The sequence below is a fragment of the Schistocerca piceifrons genome, chromosome 2 (genome assembly GCF_021461385.2).
Source record: "Schistocerca piceifrons isolate TAMUIC-IGC-003096 chromosome 2, iqSchPice1.1, whole genome shotgun sequence".
Lineage (NCBI taxonomy): Eukaryota > Metazoa > Arthropoda > Insecta > Orthoptera > Acrididae > Schistocerca > Schistocerca piceifrons.
This window is the reverse complement of record NC_060139.1, coordinates 1,043,852,700-1,043,876,451: the sequence shown is the minus strand read 5'-3', so window position 1 is coordinate 1,043,876,451 and position 23,752 is coordinate 1,043,852,700. Positions and strand designations below refer to the sequence as shown.

The following is a 23,752-nucleotide window of genomic DNA, read 5'->3' as shown; positions in this document are numbered from 1 at the left end:
CAATACGTGAAACCATAAGGAACAGTAGTGCAGCTGGGAGAGTCTTTGAATCATTAGCCTCATTTTGTTTCCGTTTAGTGGACGTAGACTGTGATGAAGAGGATTGGCTCATCGCAAGAGAATCCCCCATGATTGCCCGCATCTCCGATGGTGCTTTCCTTCCAACTGGGGGCCCCCCCTCAGAGGGAGGCACACCTGCTTTAGGTGATTGTTCATTCCTCAGGTGACACCTTCCAAACACCTGACAGAGGAATTGGCAATTTGGGAAGGTATTAGCTCAGGCAATCACCCTATCCTGGGCCTGGGCCTGGCAAGTACCAGGGGGTACCTGGGGCTGGGAATTACGCGTTACCCAGTCACCTGTTAGATGTCAGACACACAGGCTGGCCTTCAGGAGCGCACGGAGGAGGGGGGGGGGGGGGGGGGGGGGGAAGAGGAGGAACCTTAAATGCTGAAACAGAGGGGAAAAAGAGAGAGAGAGAGAGGGGGGGGGGGGGAGGGACGAAAAACAGTGAAGAGTCTGTTCTGACATCAGCTACTGAATATGCAGAACACATTTCCAAAAACATTCCCAGACATGTTCCCCAAGGGAGGGGAAAAATAAAAGCAAGAGGGCAGATGTGCAGCACAGAAGGGAAAAGATGCTGCAAAGGCTGGGGCCCCACAGTACCCAAGTACGAGCCTGCCAAAGAGCGGCGAGCCCCATAGGGGATTTCATTGTTGGCAAAACACTTAAAGTTACATCATTCCTCCCTCCACATTACAATAGACTACTTTCACGGTAGAGTACACTCCCTCTGGTCCCAACTCATCCTAAAAGCACTCTCACATAGGGTGGAACCAATATTTTCTGCTACCCACGCTCCTCTCTGGCAAGACTAAATAGAACATAAATGAATGGTGGTTCACTCATCAGATGGTATAGTGATAGGTCAAGTGGATGTACTGCAGTCATTCACCAATTAATGAACACCAGCAATTGTGATAGTAAGTTGTAATAAAGGCAGAGCTCTGTATATGTCACACCATGAAAAGTTGCCTTGGAGTGGCAAGTGACAGCTCACCAGTCCCTCCACACAGGCTGGACATGGGGCTAGTTGTGTAGGCCACTAAGGCAAACTTTACTCCCTGATTACAATATGCCAAAAAGTCCCTGCCAGTGAGGCATTTTGAATTATCAAGAATATTTCGAAAATCTAGATGCACTTTTTCCGAATATTTCGAAAATCTAGATGCACTTTTTCCCTCATTTAGGAACTAGAACAATTTATCAAATATTTAGCCAAGAAATATCATGTAGCTTTTTGTTACTTTAAACTGCTATTCTGCCTTCAAAGAAAAGGGATTAAGATGTACACATATGGATTTCTTTGTAGAATATCTCAATTCTATAGCCCACCTATTCCTGTTGCCTCTAAATTCTTAGCTGCAACAACAGCTATAGTGCTTATCAACGAATGGCGAAAGGAACAACATACAATTACAACTCAAGTGTTCCCTACATAAATACTAAAATAGTTAGCAGAAATAACAACAGCAAACCTATCTGAGGTAGCCTTTCAAGACTGGAGCAGCAATACTGCTCAGTGAAGAAGGATCCTGCAGAAATATGCCACTTTCAAAAATCAAATTCATGCAGGTGACATATGATTTTTTTGTAAACTAGTGGTACCTTACGCTTTATCTAGGTTGCTTGTATAAGAAAACCATTTTCTTTACTTTCCCAAGTTGGACCTAGTTATGGAATGTGCAAAGTCATTTATGAGAGCCTGTGTTTTACTGGCTCCATGTAAAACTGTAGTTGGTCATCCAACTAGTTTCTTTCCCATAAAGCCAGTCAGTATAATGCTACAGTAACCACTTTCTATGGTAAATCCTTATGCCACTCTGGGAATTATAACAGACTTTTTGAAAGCCTTTAGGCATGTACAATCACACCATATCATTATAGTTAATGTATGGTTAAATTAAGTCCCCACTCCCTGAGCCACATCATTTGCCACAGATTACAGCTATCCATATGATAATTGTGGTTCCTCTAGAACAAAGTAACACACCATATGCTGTATGCTCTCTATCTTTAACCTGTTGATTCAGTCTTCTTCAGTTTGACCTGATGCATATCTATTTGGATAAATCTTACTGGTGACTGTCCCCCTTGGAAGATGGAGTATGACAGCGAAGTGGACCCAAGGTTTTGGTACAAGGGTAGATCCATGCAGGAGAAGACACAAAAAGTGTGAAATTCGCACTGTGGGACCAGCTGTTTGTTTATGGTGATAACAGGAAATACTGACATGGTCGAACAGAGGGTCTAGACTCTCAGCAAAATATAAACAGCATGCAAATGAGATCTGCACTCTAACACCTGAAGAAGGAAGCTAACAAAGCTGCTGAAATATAACGTGAAACGACACTAATTTGGATGAAAACTCAAAAATCCATCGATTATCCTGAGAAAGCTTGAAGATCAAATTGCGGAGATGTGTATGAAATCCTTTTGTATCCTCCCCAAAATTCACATCTGGCTCCTCCTAATTATGGGATTATTTGCCTTACCACAGTTCATGTGCAAAGGGAACAGTTCAACAGTTACGACTGAGTGATACTTGATGTTAGTAGGACCCTCTAGGTTTTCCAATGGTATTCAACAGAAGACGTATTATCAAACTCCCATAAACGTAAACTAAACACATTTATGTGAATGACTAAGATATTTACAGAGGAATAAATTTATGTACTTTCAGTAACATTTATATTTTTTTAAATTCTATTCTCTTGGATTGCAACTTTCAGTGTGATATTTTACTGATAACACACTTTTCAACAGTGGGAACAGAATACAACAGACCACGATCCAACACAGAAATCTACGAACATGGAGAGAACAGAATACATACTATGTGCAAAACAAGAACGTCATTCTTTGGAAATTTGGCAAGAATGGAGAATGACAGGTACACTAAACAAATCATTAATAAAATAATGAATCTTGGAGGATGACCAGTGTGGTTGCAACAGACGTTAAATGACATCAAAGAAGCAAACAGTGAGATAATGGGCATACACAACAGAAACTTAAACAGGAAAAATATTCAGCTGATCTTCAGGGAAGAACACGAGAGAAAAAGAAAACACTGTCATAACACTGAGGATCTCCACAAACGGAAATCAGAATGCTTGAAATTAATGAGGGAATAAGGAAGAATTTACGTACTGATTTAATGTGCTCTGTAAAAATGCCATTTGAATAAATAAATGGCCTGAAGATTAATAAGCTACAAGAAAAGCTAAGCTTTCATTTATAATATTGGTCTTTCTTTGTGTTTGTTACACTTTAAGATACATCACACAAATGTGTCAATAAAATTTTAAATAATGACATAAATGTCTGGTCTCCTGAGCTCGAAATTTTTCTAAGTGGCTGATCCTCAGAGTCTTAAGATTTAAATGAGAGTCAAACACTCTGTGGTTTAAGAAAGTCATCGACATTCTTGCACGTAACATAATTCATCTTGCGTAAAAGGAAATTTACTTTGTAATTAATGATTTTCAAACCAGCATTCGCAATACTGTCCTGAACCTGTCAGAAATAAGTTTGTTTACCAACAGCTAGAGTGTGCCAGCAAAGAGATACTACTGTGTATGTGCAGCTACAATTATGTAAGAATCCCATATGTATTAAGTATAAAGTATTAAGAGATCTTACATTACATCATAAAAGAAACAAGACAGTACCAGAGGGTACTCCAAGAGCATCAGAATTTCATAAACCAAATGTATAATTTGGCTTAAAATGCACATTTGTGCATCCAGATTCACAATGAAATTTGGTTTTTTATTATGACATGATGCCATATGTGCCAGAAGGTGAAAACATGCACTTGAAATTCAGCTAACAGTTGAAACTAGCCAATAGTGTGGAACGAAACACTTCACTTCAAATAAATTGCTGCCTCAGCGAGAAAGATTAATGAAAGCCAAATTTCTTTAGCAAACCAACAAATACAGCATCACTGTTCTGCATGGCGATTAATGCTCGACTGCCAAAAACATGGAAATAAAAATCACAAAACTGAAACTAATAACATATTTTAGCCTAATTACATGAATGTATTTAATTTCCTTAATAGCTCCCGGCCACAGAAATCCATTTTGTTCAGTTTTGTCTCGCCATGTTTTTGTTGTAAGGAGCTGAATAAGTACCTTTCAAGTGTTACATTTACTTTTGGCGTAAAGTGATTATCAATCTTTTTCAGTACCATTTGGAGGTTTCATTCCTCACCATCACCAAAGTCTCGCACATTATGCACAGGGCGTTCCACATAAAAGCGGTACACATCACGCACCAGTTAATCACCTATAGTCAAATTGCTTGTGAAGTAGTAAGACTTGTCTCGAAAGTTGGCTAGACTATATTTTATCAGAGTACAGCTGTGCTGTTGTGAGAAGCTCTTATTGCTGAGTTGTTACAGAAACTGGGTAGTTCGCTTTAGAATAGTAAATTGATATTGTGGAATGTTACATGAAGATAGGTTCCATCAAGTAATGTAAAGAAATATTTGAAGCGTAGTATCCCGGTAGAAAATTCCCCACAACTAGCACTATTCGCCATCTATACAAGAAATGGAGGGCTGTAGGATCTGTTCTGAAGTGTGCAGTGGAATAGGTGACCAACAGTGAGGATACCTGAAACTATAGACGGAATTCACATGGACATTTGTGAAGTCCCCACTAAGTCAAAAAGGAGTTTATCACAGAATGTTCGTGTATCTCTTAAAGAAATTAAAAGTCCATCGTGTGACTCTGGCGCAAGAGTTGAAATCTAAGGATCAGGAAAAAAAGAGATTTCATTATTTTAACCTGTTATTACTATCAACTGCTAACTGTTACTAGGGCCCTTTGCTTTACTTCATGTCAGATGTGGCCTAGTTTCATTTGTCAGCAGGCTATTAAACTCTCAGAATTGCAGATCTGGTCACAGGACAACCCAAATATTCTGCATGAACAGCCTCTCCATTTAGAGAAGATAGGTGTTCAGTATGTGTTGTCCAACATGCACATTATTGGCCTGATATTTTTCAGTTGTACCTTAAGCAGTGCCAAATATATAGAGATCTCTGATTCTTTCTATGCACAACTAACAGATGCAGAGAAGCTGTGTGCAGTTTTCCAACAAGATGGAGCAACTGCTCACACATCCAGTAAAAGTACGGCCCGTGTCACCAACATGATCCCTGAAGACAGACTTATCAGCACAGGCCCCTGGTCCCTAAGGCCCCCGGACTTAACATAGTGTGACTTTTATTTATGGAGCACACTAAGAAGTAAAGTGTATGCTGACAATCCTTGCACAATAGACAGTCTTGAACAGAACATTACTACAGAAATTCAGAACTCCACACCTGCAGAATTACAGTGTGTAGTTGGTAACACCAGCACATGAAATCAGCATGCCTGGATGTCCATGGCCACCACTTCCAGTGTCTCTGATAAACAGGTAACTACAGGTTTTTTAACATTACTATTATCTGTTCTTTTTTAGTTATTTCATTGTTACTTGAGTGTCAGGCATAAGGTGTACTGGTTTTATGTGGGATACTCTGTATAACCAAGGCATCACTACAAATCATGGACATACATATGGCTAATTGCAAATTTCCTGCTTTGGTATTCATTTGTGTCACTGTGGTATACAACACTAATTTTTGATTCCACAGCTTCCACACACTCATCATGTTTTCCATATTCGCCACCAATAGTTTTGGCAGATGCAATCCCACTTTGGGACTACTTTTTGTCAGAATTTCCAGTTTCCGCACTTGTATCGGTGCTGTTGACGGACCTTATATTTGTAAAACTATTTTTAACTTCTTACACCATATAACATTCATGCACGGAATATATAATGCTCTAGCAAAGCGCACATATCTCACTGGCTAGGACATAAGTACAATAATGGCATACATTATGTATTACAAGATAAACAAGGGACAGCCTGGTGGAGAAATTTTCAAAAAATGTAAAATACTTACTATCCACTCTATGTACGTCCTGCAGACAATGATATTTGTGAAACCAAGTACAGAACATAATGCAATTAATATTTATGTACACTCTTTGACATAAAACTCTACCGGCGGCCGGCCGCTTCAGAGGCTAAGTCCGCGCCGATCGCGACATGGGACAAAAAAACTGGCCAACTCGCTAATTCTCTAAGTCCGGGTATCTGCACAATCTGGCAACACTGTAGACTGCGGCACTTCCTCGAGGAAAACTTGTTCCATGATAGAGAAACCCTAGGCTGATTACACCTGTGGTCTAGCGGTAGCGTGCGTTGTTTCTGTTCATAATGACAGTGGATCGAGAGCAGCTGGCACAAAATATTTTTATAGCCTCTTCTGTCTGAATGCTGAAGATGTGAATGTAATGGTAGCGCAATTTCAATCTATTTCGCTTTCTGACACACCGATATCAAAATTCTACCCAGGAACGATTTTGCGGCAGATTTCCTGCAGACTGTCCTCCTCTGGACGCTGTATGCGGCAAAGCTCTGGGATCCATTTGCTGGCTACTGGCAGCGGCCGTGGCGACAGCAGCGGCGCTGCACTCCCCCGTTCTTTATCGAAAGCGCCTGCTACCGCTCATCGCTTTTGATGATTTAAAACGCTTTATTATTAAATGTTGCACCACAGAAAATTTCTACAATTTCCATTCACGCTCAAAAGCAATGGAGACAGACACCCTGATTAGTAGGCGGGTATTATATTACATTAATCGGCAAGAGCTGAGTATGGCCCGAAATTAATTTTATAGACTGGGACGAAATTAAACCACCTCACCACATTCGATGAATTTATAAATGCTTCATACCTCGTTTCTTTTCCTTTCAAACTCAGTTATTTGTGCAACTTTTGGTCAATGTTTGGATGTTTTCGTTAAGCCAGAGTGAGCGTCTGTGGTGTAAAGTGTATTACAGTTCTTGTTTCATTCCTTATGGTAAGTCTATGCGATAAACTGTGTGAATACCTTGCAATGCATGCTCTGTAGCAGTGCAGGAACACTGCACATTTGGAGTTCCATGTATGGGTTCATGAAGTATTTATTGTTGATCGGAAGTGATTGTTAAGGTCATCAGATTTAAACCAGAAAAATTTGTCGTTTTGAAGGTTTCAGAGAACGGAAAACAGTGTTAGAAAACGTCTACAGTTAAATGCTATTGCAAAAATTTAGAAGAAGGGAACTATATTAATCAACATGTGCACTTCATAAACAACCTTCTGACATGTTAGACCTATATGACGAACAAAGCTCAAATTTTATAGCATTGACAATCGGTTTGAATCTTTTCAGGATCTATTTTACAGTGAAGCACCTTGGCATTTGCAAAGCAGACATCCATGATATTAACTTAATTTACTAAGTCAAAATCGGACGAAGATTGATGTTTAAAGGCATTCTTCAGATTTCACATAAGGAATTTTTACTTGCAGTTTGCAACTCCATTAATTAAAATGGAAAATAAAAGGTTGTAGTCAGCGGCTTCTGCCGTGATTCGAACTAGTATGTCATATAGTACGAGCACTGCAACGCACAAGGGAACCTCTGAGCTAACGACACACTGGCGGCAAGAGGCGGACTATAGTCACTGCGATGTTGCCTGAGCATCAAAACGCAACCTTAAACACACAAACAGAGGAGGAGGAGATTACTGTTTTAACATCCCGTCGACAACGATGTCATTAGAGACGGAGCACAAGCTCGGATTAGGGGGAAGGATGGGGTAGGAAATCGGCCGTGCCCTTCCTAAGGAACCATCCTGGCATTCACCTGAAGCGATTTAGGGAAATCACTGAAAACCTAAATCAGGATGGCCGGGCGCGGGATTGCACCGTCATCTTCCCGAATGCACACACAAACAGGTGTTACTTATGTGAAGAACGCCGTTCTTGGAGTCCAGAAATTAAATACACTTTCTAATTGTGTCATCTTACAGTGGATTATATCGTACGAGTCTTCGATGTGGAAAACAAATGTCAAGTGAATTTAGCGAGGTAATGCCGGCCTACACCCGGAAGTAAATGCACTATCAGAGTGTTGACAAATACTTGCTACGACGCTGCCATTTCTTGGCGCTCTGACGAGGCAGCTCTTCAGCGAAATGCTTCCCGTGATTCTCCGATACGGTTCTTCAGAGTGGAGACGCGCGCGCACGTTTAGTTTTTATGCGGCGTTCTCCCCTGATGGTTTCTTATGTCGCCTTGTGGGCTATGTATACATTTGAGACATTCAATTATCATTAATCTAGAATGATACAAGTTTCAGCTTCCAGCGTGGAAGAAGGCTGTTGACGCCGACATTATATCATTTCAACATAGGGAAAGCAAAACGGATCATTCAATGTTTCTCATTCAACATAAAGCATGCGAGATAATTTTCCATAATGTTCATAATCATCTAAAAATACAAACAAAGTAAAAATACACAGGAAGCTTATTCGATGTCAAATTTGTCCATGTGCAATCTTTTGCAGCATACACATAGAATGTCATGATTACCACGAGAATGAAGAAATATGTTGGTAAGGATGGAAGCAAGAAGAGACGCAGTCAACAAATATTCGATTCCTCATGGCATTCATTTCATTTGAGACGTAAGAAGGGGTAAAGCGGGAATTTACTTTCGTTAACACGAAAGATATGCCGCACATATTGATAGCGAGGAAGTCTGCATCTTCATACGTTTCCCCCTTGAAATCTATATGCTCTATTATATACTAAGTAGCCCGATCATTGTTTCAGTAATGTTACCCTCTTGTTTGACCCCGTAACGATGAACAGATTCCAAATGCATGTCTCTGCATGAAAGTAGCTGTTCGAACCCTTCCTGGGTTGTTTTTTATGTTTTATTGCTTGGAATTCCTGAAGCAGACCACTGTGCCTTCCCACCTCGTGGGTTAGGTCTCAAAACTAAACCGCTTTTTATCCAATGGCATAATTTATTCAGACAGCATCAGCACAAGACTATCAAACAAAGCCTTCCATTTACAGTTGCAACACTCTAACCAGCACTGACCGAAGTGTAATCCACGGTCATGGTCCGAAATTAGCAGCTGTCTGCTACTGTGGCGAAGTCCGTACTGCACTTTCGATTTCGCAGCACCATTTTATCTGGTAACACTGTGTAGTTGCAGAGTTGTGCCAGCATGTCTGTCCTCACATTGTCAACTTTATGTATCTCACTTCTCCTGTAGCGTAGATCATGAGGAGCCAAAGTAAATGGGTGTATTCTGCATGACGTAACATTCAGTATTCCCTTCTTTCATAGCCACTCTTCATGTGCATCGATACCAAATAGGAATGTGAAAACTCTTGCGAGTGAGAGAATGACAATAACAATCGTAACAAGAACAAGCTAATAATGAATGATGTTTATTCCAACGCAGAACGAGAATGGCTTTAAATATAAAAATCTATATCTATATCCATATCTATTGATCTTTGAGTTGGCACAATGCAAATATATTCTTAGCATTTAGTTACTGAATTTAGTTCTGGATGTTTGCAGAGAAAAGGAAAAGTCGGTACTTCTCGCTAGTGTAATATAATGTGAACCAGCAACTACCCTTTCCTTAGAACACGACTCAAGCAGGTCCTCAAGTAGGTACCAAAGCACTGCTGCATTCTGTTCCCTGACATTGCTCTGATAACGGTTAATGCAGATAGTTCCGATTATGAAATACAAAACTTATTGCAGGTTAGTTCCTAGGATAGTAACATTAAATTTGTGTTGCAGACGGCACATGAACGTGACGACCATCCATATTACTCATCAATATAAAAAGACAATAGTATGGGAATTTAGCAGGATTACTCAATATGAATTCTGAAATTGGGTGACTGACCGCACAGGTGCTAAACGTCGTCAAGAGTATACGATGTCCTAATCGCATTAGGAATATGAAGATTGTCTTCGACAGCTCGCAACTTTCACATTGCTATCTCCACCCTAGTACAGACAGCTCTCGGTGGAGTTGCACTACGTTGCCGATGTAATGGAAGGCCTTCAAACTGACAACAGACCACATATTGAAAAATACAAGCGAATTCTCTTGCAGGGTAAGCTTATTGTAACTAATCCAAAAATTATTGGAGAGGAACACTGTCCTATTCAAAAAAAGTAAAATGTTACACACTGTTGACGTCAAACGGACATTATCTATGTCCTGTCTTGTGTCCTACTCATCTATAATATCAAGTGTACTATCAAAATGATTATATATAATTAATATGAATATAATAGAGGGAAACATTCCACGTGGGAAAAATATATCTAAAAACAAAGATGATGTGACTTACCAAACGAAAGTGCTGGCAGGTCGACAGACACACAGACAAACACAAACATACACACACAAAATTCAAGCTTTCGCAACCAACGGTTGCTTCGTCAGGAAAGAGGGAAGGAGAGGGAAAGACGAAAGGATGTGGGTTTTAAGGGAGAGGGTAAGGAGTGATTCCAATCCCGGGAGCAGAAAGACTTACCTTAGGGGGGAAAAAAGGACAGGTATACACTCGCACACAAACACCCACACACACACACACACACACATATCCATCCGCACATACACAGACATAAGTAGACATTTGTAAAGGCAAAGAGAAAACTCTTGTCTGTGTATGTGCGGATGGATGTGTGTGTGTGTGTGTGCGCGCGCGCGCGCGCTCGAGCGAGTGTATACCTGTCTTTTTTTCCTCCTAAGGTAAGTCTTTCCGCTCCCAGGATTGGAATGACTCCTTACCCTCTCCCTTAAAACCCACATCCTTTCGCCTTTCCCTCTCCTTCCCTTTTTCCTGACGAAGCAACCGTTGGTTGCGAAAGCTTGAATTTTATGTGTGTGTGTGTGTGTGTGTGTGTGTGTGTGTGTGTTTGTCTGTGTGTCTATCGACCTGCCAGCACTTTCGTTTGGTAAATCACATCATCTTTGTTTTTAGATATATTTTTCCCACGTGGAATGTTTCCCTCTATTATATTCATATTAATTATATATAATCATTTTGATAGTACACTTGATATTATAGATGAGTGGGACACAAGACAGGACATAGATAATGACCGTTTGACATCAACAGTGTGTAACATTTTACTTTTTTTGAATAGGACAATGTTCCTCTCCAATAATTTTTAGATTAGTTACAATAAGCTTACCCTGCAAGAGTATTCGCTTGTATTTTTCAATATGTGGTCTGTTGTCGGTTTGAATTCCTTCCATTACATCGGCAACGTAGTGCAACTCCACCGAGGGCTGTCTGTACTAGGGTGGAGATAGCAATGTGAAAGTTGCGAGCTGTCGAAGACGATCTTCATATTCCTAATGCGATTAGGACATCGTATACTCTTGACGACGTTTAGCACCTGTGCGGTCAGTCACCCAATTTCAGAATTCATGTTGAGTAATCCTGCTAAATTCCCATACTATTGTCTTTTTATATTGATGAGTAATATGGATAATCATCACGTTCATGTGCCATCTACAACACAAATTTAATGTTACTATCCTAGGAACTAACCTGCAATAAGTTTTGTATTTTATAATCGGAACTATCTGCATTAACCGTCATCAGAGCAATGTCAGGGAACAGAATGCAGCAGTGCCTTGGTACCTACTTGAGGACCTGCTTGAGTCGTGTTCTAAGGAAAGGGTAGTTGCTGGTTCACATTATATTACACTAGCAAGAAGTACCGACTTTTCCTTTTCTCTGCAAACATCCAGAACTAAATTCAGTAACTAAATGCTAAGAATATATTTGCATTGTGCCAACTAAAGATCAATAGATATGGATATAGATATAGATTTTTATATTTAAAGCCATTCTCGTTCTGCGTTGGAATAAACATCATTCATTATTTGCTTGTTCTTGTTACGATTGTTATTGTCATTCTCTCACTCGCAAGAGTTTTCACATTCCTATTTGGTATCGATGTACATGAAGAGTGGCTATGAAAGTAGGGGATACTGAATGTTACGTCATGCAGAATACACTCATTTACTTTGGCTCCTCGTGACCTACGCCACAGGAGAATTGAGATACATAAAGTTGACAGTGTGAGGACAGACATGCTGGCACAACTCTGCAACTACACAGTGTTGCCAGATAAAATGGTGCTGCGGAATCGAAAGTGTAGTACGGACTTTGCCACAGTAGTAGACAGCCGCTAATTTCGGACCATGACCGTGGATTACACTTCGGTCAGTGCTGGTTAGAGTGTTGCAACTGTAAATGGAAGGCTTTGTTTGATAGTCTTCTGCTGATGCTGTCTGAATAAATTATGCCATTGGATAAAAAGCGGTTTAGTTTTGAGACCTAACCCACAAGGTGGGAAGGCACAGTCGTCTGCTTCAGGAATTCCAAGCAATAAAACACAAAAAACAACCCAGGAAGGGTTCAAACAGCTACTTTCATGCAGAGACATGCATTTGGAATCTGTTCATCGTTACGGGGTCAAACAAGAGGGTAACATTACTGAAACAATGATCGGGCTACTTAGTATATAATAGAGCATATAGATTTCAAGGGGGAAACGTATGAAGACGCAGACTTCCTCGCTATCAATATGTGCGGCATATCTTACGTGTTAACGAATGTAAATTCCCGCTTTACCTCTTCTTACGTCTCAAATGAAATGAATGCCATGAGGAATCGAATATTTGTTGACTGCGTCTCTTCTTGCTTCCATCCTTACCAACATATTTCTTCATTCTCGTGGTAATCATGACATTCTATGGGTATGCTGCAAAAGATTGCACGTGGACAAATTCGACATCGAGGTGCAAAGCGTTTGGTATCTTACATTATATTCAATTCGAATAAGCTTCCAGTGTATTTTTACTTTGTTTGTATTTTTAGATGATTATGAACGTTACGGAAAATTATCTCACATGCTTTATGTTGAATGAGAATCATTGAATGATCCGTTTTGCTTTCCCTACGTTGAAATGATATAATGTCGGCGTCAACAGCCTTCTTCCACGCCGGAAGCTGAAACTTGTATCATTCTAGATTAATGATAATTGAAGGTCCCAAATGTATAAATAGCCCACAAGGCGACATCAGAAACCATCAGGGGAGAACGCCGCATAAAAACTAAACGTGCGCGCGCGTCTCCACTCTGAAGAACCGTATCGGAGAATCACGGGAAGCATTTCGTTGAAGAGCTGCCTCGTTAGAGCGCCAAGAAATGGCAGCGTCGTAGCAAGTATTTGTCAACACTCTGATAGTGCATTTACTTCCGGGTGTAGGCCGGCATTACCTCGCTAAATTCACTTGACATTTGTTTTCCACATCGAAGACTCGTACGATATAATCCACTGTAAGATGACACAATTAGAAAGTGTATTTAATTTCTGGACTCCAAGAACGGCGTTCTTCACATAAGTAACACCTGTTTGTGTGTGCATTCTGGAGGACGACGGTGCAATCCCGCGCCCGGCCATCCTGATTTAGGTTTTCAGTGATTTCCCTAAATCGCTTCAGGTGAATGCCAGGATGGTTCCTTAGGAAGGGCACGGCCGATTTCCTTCCCCATCCTTCCCCCTAATCCGAGCTTGTGCTCCGTCTCTAATGACATCGTTGTCGACGGGACGTTAAAACAGTAATCTCCTCCTCCTCTGTTTGTGTGTTTAAGGTTGCGTTTTGAGGCTCAGGCAACATCGTAGTGACTATAGTCCGCCTCTTGCTGCCAGTGTGTCGTTAGCTCAGAGGTTCCCTTGTGCGTTGCAGTGCTCGTACTATATGACATACCAGTTCGAATCACGGTAGAAGCCGCTGACTACAACCTTTTATTTTCTATTTTAATTAATGGAGTTGCAAACTGCTAGTAAAAATTCCTTATGTGAAATCTGAAGAATGCCTTTAAACATCAATCTTCGTCCGATTTTGACATAGTAAATTAAGTTAATATCATGGATGTCTGCTTTGCAAATGCCAAGGTGCTTCACTGTAAAATAGGTCCTGAAAAGATTCAAACCGACTGTCAATGATTTAAAATTTGAGCTTTGTTCGTCATATAGGTCTAACATGTCAGAAGGTTGTTTATGAAGTGCACATGTTGATTAATATAGTTCCCTTCTTCTAAATTTTTGCAATAGCATTTAACTGTAGACGTTTTTTCTAACACTGTTTTCCATTCTCTGAAACCTTCAAAATGACAAATTTTTCTGGTTTAAATCTGATGACCTTAACAATCACTTCCGATCAACAATAAATACTTCATGAACCCATACATGGAACTCCAAATGTGCAGTGTTCCTGCACTGCTACAGAGCATGCATTGCAAGGTATTCACACAGCTTATCGCATAGACTTACCATAAGGAATGAAACAAGAACTGTAATACACTTTACACCACAGACGCTCACTCTGGCTTGACGAAAACATCCAAACATTGACCAAAAGTTGCACAAATAACTGAGTTTGAAAGGAAAAGAAACGAGCTATGAAGCATTTATAAATTCATCGAATGTGGTGAGGTGGTTTAATTTCGTCCCAGTCTATAAAATTAATTTCGGGCCATACTCAGCTCTTGCCGATTAATGTAATATAATACCCGCCTACTAATCAGGGCGTCTGTCTCCATTGCTTTTGAGCGTGAATGGAAATTGTAGAAATTTTCTGTGGAGCAACATTTAATAATAAAGCGTTTTAAATCATCAAAAGCGATGAGCAGTAGCAGGCGCTTTCGATAAAGAACGGGGGAGTGCAGCGCCGCTGCTGTCGCCATGGCCGCTGCCAGTAGCCAGCAAATGGATCCCGGAGCTTTGCCGCATACGGTGTCCAGAGGAGGACAGTCTGCAGGAAATCTGCCGCAAAATCGTTACTGGATAAAATTTTGATATCGGTGTGTCAGAAAGCGAAATAGATTGAATCTGCGCTACCATTACATTCACGTCTTCAGCATTCAGACAGAGGAGGCTATAAAAATATTTTATGCCAGCTGCTCTCGATCCACTGTCATTATGAACAGAAACAACGCACGCTACCGCTAGAACACAGGCTTAATCAGCCTAGGGTTTCTCTATCATGGGACAAGTTTTCCTCCAGGAAGTGCCGCGGTCTACAGTGTTGCCAGATTGTGCAGATAACTGGACTTAGAGAATTAGCAAGTTGGCCAGTTTTTTTGTCCCATGTCGTGATCGGCGCAGACTTAGCCTCTGAAGCGGCCGGCCGCCGGTCGAGTTTTATGTCGAAGAGTGTACATAATGACAATAGACAGTGAAGGGAAACTTCCACAGAAGTAATAAAAAAAAGCTGTAAACTGCAGTACACACGCAATAGGAACAATTTTTTTTTACAACAGATCCACATGATCTTAAGATAGCTAATCTAAATACTTTAAAGAATAAACTGAAGCATTTAGTAACAAAGAAATACTGTAAGTCTCCTTGTAAAGGTATTAGTGCATATAGCATTAAGTTTGTTTTTGTAAAACAAAGGTGATAATTTTCAATCTTCACTTTTTATATCAATTTATGCATTTATCTTTCATTGCTGAGAGAAGTGCAATAATTAGTACAACCTTGTATCTCAATGTACATGTGAACTACAACCATGACATGCCTGAGACCTGATTGTTATACAGACAGCAAATAAATAAACAAAATAAATAAGTAATGGTAATCATACCTCCCTGAATACATGTGAACAGAATTTTTCCATGTCACTTCCCTCCATGAGATAAATATTTCTTACAACAGAGAGCTGAACTGCAATGTTGTATTCAGAATGCAATATATTTTTCACTAGTGAACACGCAGTACCATGTTTCTCATAAATGAAGTAGCTGAATACAGATTCCAACAACGGTTTTACAGGGAAACATCCAGAGGACAGTTTCTGTATAACCCTGTAATTAAAAAAATTTTATATGTTGTTACACAGCACAAAAATATAACAACAAACTGTATCAACAACATGCCTAAAACATAACGGAAATTAGTGTTACCCTAGGATCAATTCTAATATTTTGTTCACCATGAAGAAAACAACTTCACTTAATAGCACTGGCTTTACTGCTTATAATTCATTTATACTACAATGAATCTTCCTAAAATCAAATGAAGTTAAGAACTGTACAGTTACCAACTAGACATTCTGTTTTAACAGAACAATCAATAAATGGAAAATCTGGGATGGAACCACAATATGAATTAGGATAGATAGCTACTCACCATGAAGATGATATGTTGAATTGCAGACATGCACGACGAAAATACTGTTACACATAAGCTTTCGGCCAAACCCTTCTTCAGAAAGAAAAACATTCACACTTTCACACAAGCAAGCACTCCAGCCAGACTGCAACTGATACGCATCAAACAGGAGCAACAATATGGAGTGGATCAGGGAAGGGAGAGGGACAGCAGAGTATAGGTGGGGGAAGAGCAATCAGCAGTGGCTGACAGAGCGTGCATGGACTAGATGTGGTAGGACAGGACTGCCAGGTGCAGTGTCAAGAGGCTATGGGGAAGTGACAGGGTGGAAAACAGAGTACAAAGGAGACGAGCAGAGAAGGGAGAAAGAGTGGTGAGTGCACCAGCAGAGAGCAGCACACAACGAGGGTGGGGGGAGGAAAACTATGAGGAGGAGACAGGAGACAGGACAGAGGACGTGGAAATAATTGGGTGGAGGGTGTGGGGACAGTAGGTTCCTGTAGGTTGAGGTTGGGATGATTTCAGGATTGAAGAACATGTTGTAAGGATAACTCCCATCTGAGCAGTTCAGAAAAGTTGGTAGTGGAGAGGAGGATCAAGACGACCTGGTTGTGAAGCTGCCACTGAAATCAAGCATGTTATGATCAGCTGCATGTTGTCCCACAGGGTGGGACACTTTGCTCTTAGCCAGAGTTCGGCGGTGACCATTCATCATGGTGGACAGCTGGTTGGTAGTCATAAAAATATAGAAAGGTTGGTGGGTTGGTTTGTGGGATTAAAGGAACCAGACTGCTACGGTCATCGGTCCCTTTTTCTAAAACTTTAGAACACCCACACAGAATAAAAAAAAACAATGGAAAAGACGACAGACAACACAGGACAAGAAAGACTTAGACAGAGGCCAGACAAAAGGAATTAAAAGCACACAGAGTGTGACAGTGGTTGGCCTACCATAGAGACTAAAAGGGAAAAGCCAACCACCGAGAGACACATTAAAAACTCAGTCGTAAACCGTAGGCCAAAGGCCAGACTCAATACAAAAAAGGACAAACACTTAGATTAAGTGATAAAAGCCCCCTGCCTGAATAAAATGCAAAACTAAGCCTGCCATGGCAGTGTCATCTGTTAAAAGGGCAGGGAGCGTATCAGGCAGCGCAAATGTCTGCCTGAGCACCGCTAAAAGGGTACAGGCCAACAAAATGTGGACCACCATCAAAGCCACCCCGCAGCGACATAGAGGCATGTCCTCACGGCTCAGTAAATATCTGTGCGTCAGCCGGGTGTGGCCAATGTGGAGCCGACAAAGGACAACAGAGTCCCTGCGAGTGGCTCGCATGGATGACCGCCACACAGTTGTCGTCTCCTTGATAGCAGCGTGAAAACTTTGCTGTGTAACACTGCCCGCAAATCAGTCTCCGGGAGGACAATGTCCAGAGTTTGTTCACTGGTGGCCTGTTCAGCCAGGCGGTCAATATGTTCATTGCCCGGGATGCCGACATGACCAGGGGTCCACAAAAAGACCATAGAGCAGCCACAACGGGCAAGAGTGTGGAGGGCCTGCTGGACAGCCATCACCAGACGAGAGAGAGGGAAGCCCTGGTCAATAGCTCGTAAACTGCTCAGGGAGTCGCTACAGATAATGAAGGACTCACCTGAGCAGGAGCAGATATACTCTAGGGCACGAAAGATGGTGACCAGCTCAGCAGTGAAAATGCTGCAGCCAGCTAGCAATGAGCATTGTTCGTAATGGTCCCCTAGAGTGAGAGCATAACCGACATGACCAGCAACCATCAAACCAACAGTGTAAACAACGCCAGAGCCCTGATACGTGGCAAGGATGGAAAGAAAGCGGTGGCGGAAGGCCTCTGGAGGAAGTGAGTCCTTCAGGCTCTGTGCCAAATCAAGCCGAAGGCAAGGGCGGGGCACACACCATGGGGGTGTACGCAGGGGGCCCCGGAAAGGAGGTGGAAGAGGAAAAACCCCAAGCTCGGAGAGAAGCTCTCTGACGCAGACTGTGATCGTACAACCCGACCAGGGCCGACGTTCTGGGAGATGGACGACCGACTGAGGGAACAGCAGACAATAATTTGGATGCCCGGGTATGCTACAAACAGGTGCAGCATAAGCGGCCAGTAAACGCTGACACTGTAACTGCAGTGGACGGACACCTGCCTCCACAAGTATGCTGTTCACAGGGCTGGTCCGGAAAGCACCAGTGAAAAGTCGGATTCCGCTGTGAACAATTGGGTCCAGCACCCACAATGCAGAAGGGGATGCTGAACCATAAGCCAGGCTCCCATAATCCAGACGGGACTGGATTAACACCTGGTAGAGCCGTAAGAGGGTAGATCGGTCGGCACCCCAGCTGGAGTGGCTCAAGCATCGCAGAGCATTAAGATGCTGCCAACACAACTGTTTAAGCTACCGAATATGTGGAAGCCAAGTCAACTGGACATCAAAACCACACCAAGAAACCGATGTGTCTTCACCACAGCAAGAGGTTTGCCGTCAAGATAAAGCCGCGGCTCAGGGTGAACAGTGCGTCGCCAGCAGAAATGCATAACGCAAGTCTTGGCAGCTGAAAACTGGAAGCCATGTGCTACAGCCCAAGACTGCGCCTTGCGGATAGCGCCCTGCAGCTGACGTTCAGCAGCTGCAGTGCCAATGAAGCTATAGTAGAGGCACTAGTCGTCAGCATACAAGGAAGCTGAGACAGACGTTCCCACCGCCGCAGCGAGCCTGTTAATTGCAATTAAAAACAGGCAGATACTTAAGACAGACCCCTGCGGTACCCCATTCTCCTGAACTTGGAGGAACTATGGGAGGCCGCGACTTGCACGCAGAAGGTACGATGCGACAGAAAATTTCGTATGAAAATCGGCAGCGGACCCCGAAGACCCCAACCATGAAGCGTAGAGAGGATGTGATGGCACCATGTCGTATCGTACGCCTTCCGCATGTCAAAAAAGACAGCGACGAGGTCTGACAGCAGGCAAAGGCCGTACGGATGGCTGACTCCAGGCTCACCAGACTGTCGGCGGCAGAGCGGCCTTTACGGAACCCACCCTGAGACTAGAAGAGACTGAGCTAGAAGGGCCCGAGATTCGAGTACCCAACTCAACCGCCGGCTCACCATGCGTTCAAGCAACTTGCAAAGAACGCTGGTAAGGCTAATGGGGCGGTAGCTGTCCACCTCCAATGAGTTCTTGCCAGGTTTCAAAATGGGGATAACAATGCTTTCCCGCCATTGTGACGGAAACTCACCCTCGACTCAGATACGGTTGTAAAGGGTGAGGAGGCGTCGCTGGCAGTCCACTGAGAGGTGTTTCAGCATCTGACAGTGGATGCGATCTGGCCCAGAAGCTGTATCATGGCAAGCAGCTAGGGCACTGTGGAGTTCCCAATTACTGAATGGAACATTGAAGGATTCAGGATGGCAGGTGGGAAATGAAAGGCTCCGAGGTTCCACCCGGTCTTTAATGGAGCGGAAAGCCAGTGAGTAATTAGCAGAAGCGGAACTCAGAGCAAAATGCTCTGCCAAGCAGTTTGCAATTACGTCGGAGTCAGTAAAAACTGCTCTACTCAGAGCGCAGGGACGCTGACAGGGGCCCGATAGCCATAGAGGTGCCTAATCTTGGCCCAAACCTGCAATGGAGAGATATAGAGGCCAATGGTGGAGACATACCGTTCCTAGCACTCCTACTTGTGTTGGGGAATAAGGCGGCGGGCCCGTGCACACAGTCGTTTAAAGGCGATGAGGTACTCTATTGAGGGTTGTCACTTGTGATGCAGGAGCGCCCGCCAGCGATCTTTAATCGCCTCGGCGATCGCAGGTGACCACCAAGGCACAGTCCACCACCGAGGGGACCCAGAAGAACGGGGAATGGCAGATTCTGCCGCAGTAACGATGCCGGTGGTGACCAAGTGAATCACTGCATCAATGGCTTGATTAGAAAGAGGTGCAATAGCGGCCATGGAGGAGAACGAGTCCCAGTCAGCCTTATTCATAGCCCATCTGCAAGGGCGCCCAGAAGAGAGATGCTGTGGCAGTGACAGAAAGTGGTCACTACCACACAGGTCGTCATGCACACACTGTTGGACAGATGGTAAGAGGCTAGGGCTGCAGATCGAAAGGTCGATGGTGGAGTACGTGCCGTGTGCCACACTGAAACGTGTGAAGGCACCATCAGTTAAAATGGAAAGGTCGAGCTGTGTCAATACATGCTCAACGGTGGCACCTCAACCTGTTGCCACTGACCCACCCCACAGAGGGTTACAGGCGTTGAAGTCGCCCGGTAACAGGAAAGGTGGCGGCAATTGGGCTATCAGCGCAGCCAAGACACGCTGCGGGACATCACCATCCAGTGGAAGACAGAGACTGCAGACAGTAACAGTCTGTGGCATCCACACCCGAACAGCGACAGCCTCCAAAGGTGTTTGTAGAGGGACAGACTCGCTGTGAAGAGAGTGAAGGACATAGATGCAGACGCCACCAGATATCCTTTCATAAGCTGCCCGGTTCTTACAATAACCCCGATAGTCACAGAGGGCGAGGGTTCTCATCGCTGGAAACATAGTTTCTTGAAGACCAATGCAGAAGAAAGGGTGAAGGCTGAGAAGTTGTAGGAGCTCAGCAAGATGGTGGAAGAAACTGCCGCAGGTCCACTGGAGGAGGACATTGTCCTTGGCTGAGAAAGGCATGAAAGGACTGGGGAAGCAGATTACGCCGCTGTGTCACTTGCTGCCACTGGTTCAGTACCCGCGCGAGTGACATCCATTGCGTCCGAGGGTCCAGCGAGATCCAGGTCTTCAGAAGACACCAGAATCTCGACCTCATCCTGACGCTAAGCTTGTAGGAAGCGGTGAGACAGGTGCCACTGCAATGTCGGGATTTTTGGGAACCTTTTTCTTTTTCTGCTTCTTGCGTTTTGCCTTCGGTGGTTCAAGCTGGGAGGGCTTCACTGGGTCAGTCTCAGGGACAGACGACGACCGTGAGGCCCTACAACCAGTGACCGGTGGTTGTTTCACCCACTTGCGGATGTCCGCTTTTCTGCTGGGCGGAACTTGCGAAGGGAGATCCCCAACGGACCCATTCCTGGCGGGAGGAGCCTAAGAAGTCTTATGCTTCTCCGGTTGGGAAGTGGGAACTGATGTCCCCGATGGGTGGGTGGGTGGGGCGGGGGGTGTTGCTCCTTAAGTAGATGGAGCGGGAGCAACAGGGAGTGAAGTGACCCCCAACAATCAAGGGGGCCGGTGGATGCTGACAGATCATAGAGCCAACTGTACGTGACGACACGGGAGATGGGAGAACCATTGTTGCAGCAGTAGCGTAGGTTGAGGTCATTGGCACAGGATGTAGCCTCTCATATTTCTGCTTGGCCTCAGTGTAGGTCAGGCGGTCCAGGGTCTTATATTCCACGATCTTCCATTCTTTCTGGAATACCCGGCAGTCCGGCGAGCAGGGGGAATGGTGTTCTCTGCAGTTAACACAGATGGGAGGCGGGGCACATGGAGTATTGGGATGCGAAGGGCGTCCACAATCTCGACACGTGATGCCGGAAGTACATCAGGATGACATATTCCCAAACTTCCAGCATTTAAAACATCACATCGAAGGAGGGATATGGCTTCACATCACAGCGGTAAACCATCACCTTGAGCTTTTCGGGTAAGACATCACCCTCGAAGGTCAAGATGAAGGCACCGGTGGCCACCTGATTATCCCTCGGACCCCGTTGGACGCGCCAGATGAAATGAACACCTCGTTGTTCTAGGTTGGCGCGTAGTTCATCGTCTGACTGCACAAGTAGATCCCTGTGGAATATAATACCCTGGACCATGTTTAGACTCTTATCGGGTGAGATGGTAACTGAAACATCCCCCCAACTTGTCACAAGTGAGCAACCTCCATTACTGGGCAGAGGATGCTGTTTTGGTTAGAATTGAACCAGAGCACATTTTGGACAAGCCCTCCACCTCCCCGAACTAGTCCTCTATATGCTCCACAAAAAACTGAGGCTTGGTCGGCATAAATGATTCACCATCAACTCATGTAAAGACGAGGTACCGGGGTGAATGATCTGCACTGCCGTCTTTCGCCATACGTTCCTCCCATGGAGTGGCCAGGGAGGGAAATGATCTCGGATCATATTTCTTGCCATTGAGGTTAGACCTCAATCGCTTAGAGACTGCTGGTGGAGGCCCACAAGTGAGAGATGATATACCACGCTTCATTGCGGGTCATCCGCCCTGATGCCACCCACTCCAACCAGGGGCTCTCCCCACAGGCACCACCCAGCCACAGCAAAGACCACCTGGCAGGATGGCCTTTGCCGGGAGTCCTGATGCCCCAGAGGGATAGGCACCTACTCCTTGGCATACATGGGGAGGTAGCAGCTCAGGCATCAGCAGTGCAATCCCTGTGTAGTCAGGGGCTATCACCAAGAGGGTACACGACGACGCCACCACAACGGACTGACTTCCGTGCTGGATGTCGGGTGTCAAATAACCATGTATATCATGGGGGCAAAGATGGAAGTGCACAATGGAGGGAATGTATGCTACCCGGAACACACTGCAGCTGATGTGGCCGGAAGCTCGGTGTAAGTCCAACTCCATGACAATATCGGGTGTGCCAGATCTTAGGACAAGATGGATATAGAAAGCACCACGTAAGGTGTCCTTCCCCTAATGGTACGCACTAATGGAAAATTTTGAAACAGAGTGGTCAAACCCCTTAGGGGACCATCACATTAAAGACCGAAACAGTTGAGACTCCTATTAGTCGCCTCTTACGACAGGCAGGAATACCGCGGGCCTATTCTTACCCCTAAACTCGCAGGGGTGAAAATATAGAAAGCCAAGCAATGATTGCAGCAGAGCTGGTACATGATATGGCTGCTTTCTAAGTTGACCCGGGGTAGGTTAAGCTTTTGACAGGACTGGAACAGGTGCTGAGTGGGTGAACTGGGCAAGTCTTTCGTCTAGCTCTTCCACAGGGATGTGATCCCTGTGGAAAGGGATTGTGATTGGAAGGGGAAGTAGCTTAGAAAAAGTAGTTGTTTGTTAGGACATAGATAGTAAGGTGCCCTGTGACACTACCTCATTCTTCATACACCTCCCCTCTACAATCACCTTTTCTGAACTGCACAGAGGGGAGGTATCCACAAAACACATTCTCTGCAAGTACCCTATTGCTCCTTCACCCTCCACCCAACAGTTTCTGCCCCCTGTTCTGTCATCTCACAATTCAACTACCATCACCCTCATTGTGCACTGCTTGGTGCAGTGCATCCACCAGTCTTTCTCCCTTCTCTTCAGCTCTCCTTTCCACTCTCCATCTCCCCCCCCCCCCTCCCCCCCCTCCCCCCCACCCCCATGCTCTTATTCCCTCATGGTCTCCTGACACTGTGTCAGGCCGTCAGGCAGCACTGTCCTGCTACCATTAGTCCCTGAGCGCACCACCCAGCAGCACTGATTCCTCGTCCCTGACCTGTTCCCTGCTTTCCCTCAATCTTCCCTGCCCCACTCCGGATTACTGCT

At 44.0% G+C, this 23,752-nt stretch overlaps 1 protein-coding gene across 1 annotated transcript in view; it reads right to left on the bottom strand.

The window, feature by feature from the left end:
* LOC124777091 (gamma-tubulin complex component 5) overlaps positions 1 to 23,752 on the bottom strand; it is a 159,405-nt gene that overhangs the window by 58,747 nt on the left and 76,906 nt on the right. The window contains exon 11 of the mRNA XM_047252369.1: positions 15,684 to 15,903. Within this exon, the coding sequence (XP_047108325.1) occupies positions 15,684 to 15,903 (220 nt within the window). The remainder of the gene's footprint in view (positions 1 to 15,683; positions 15,904 to 23,752) is intronic.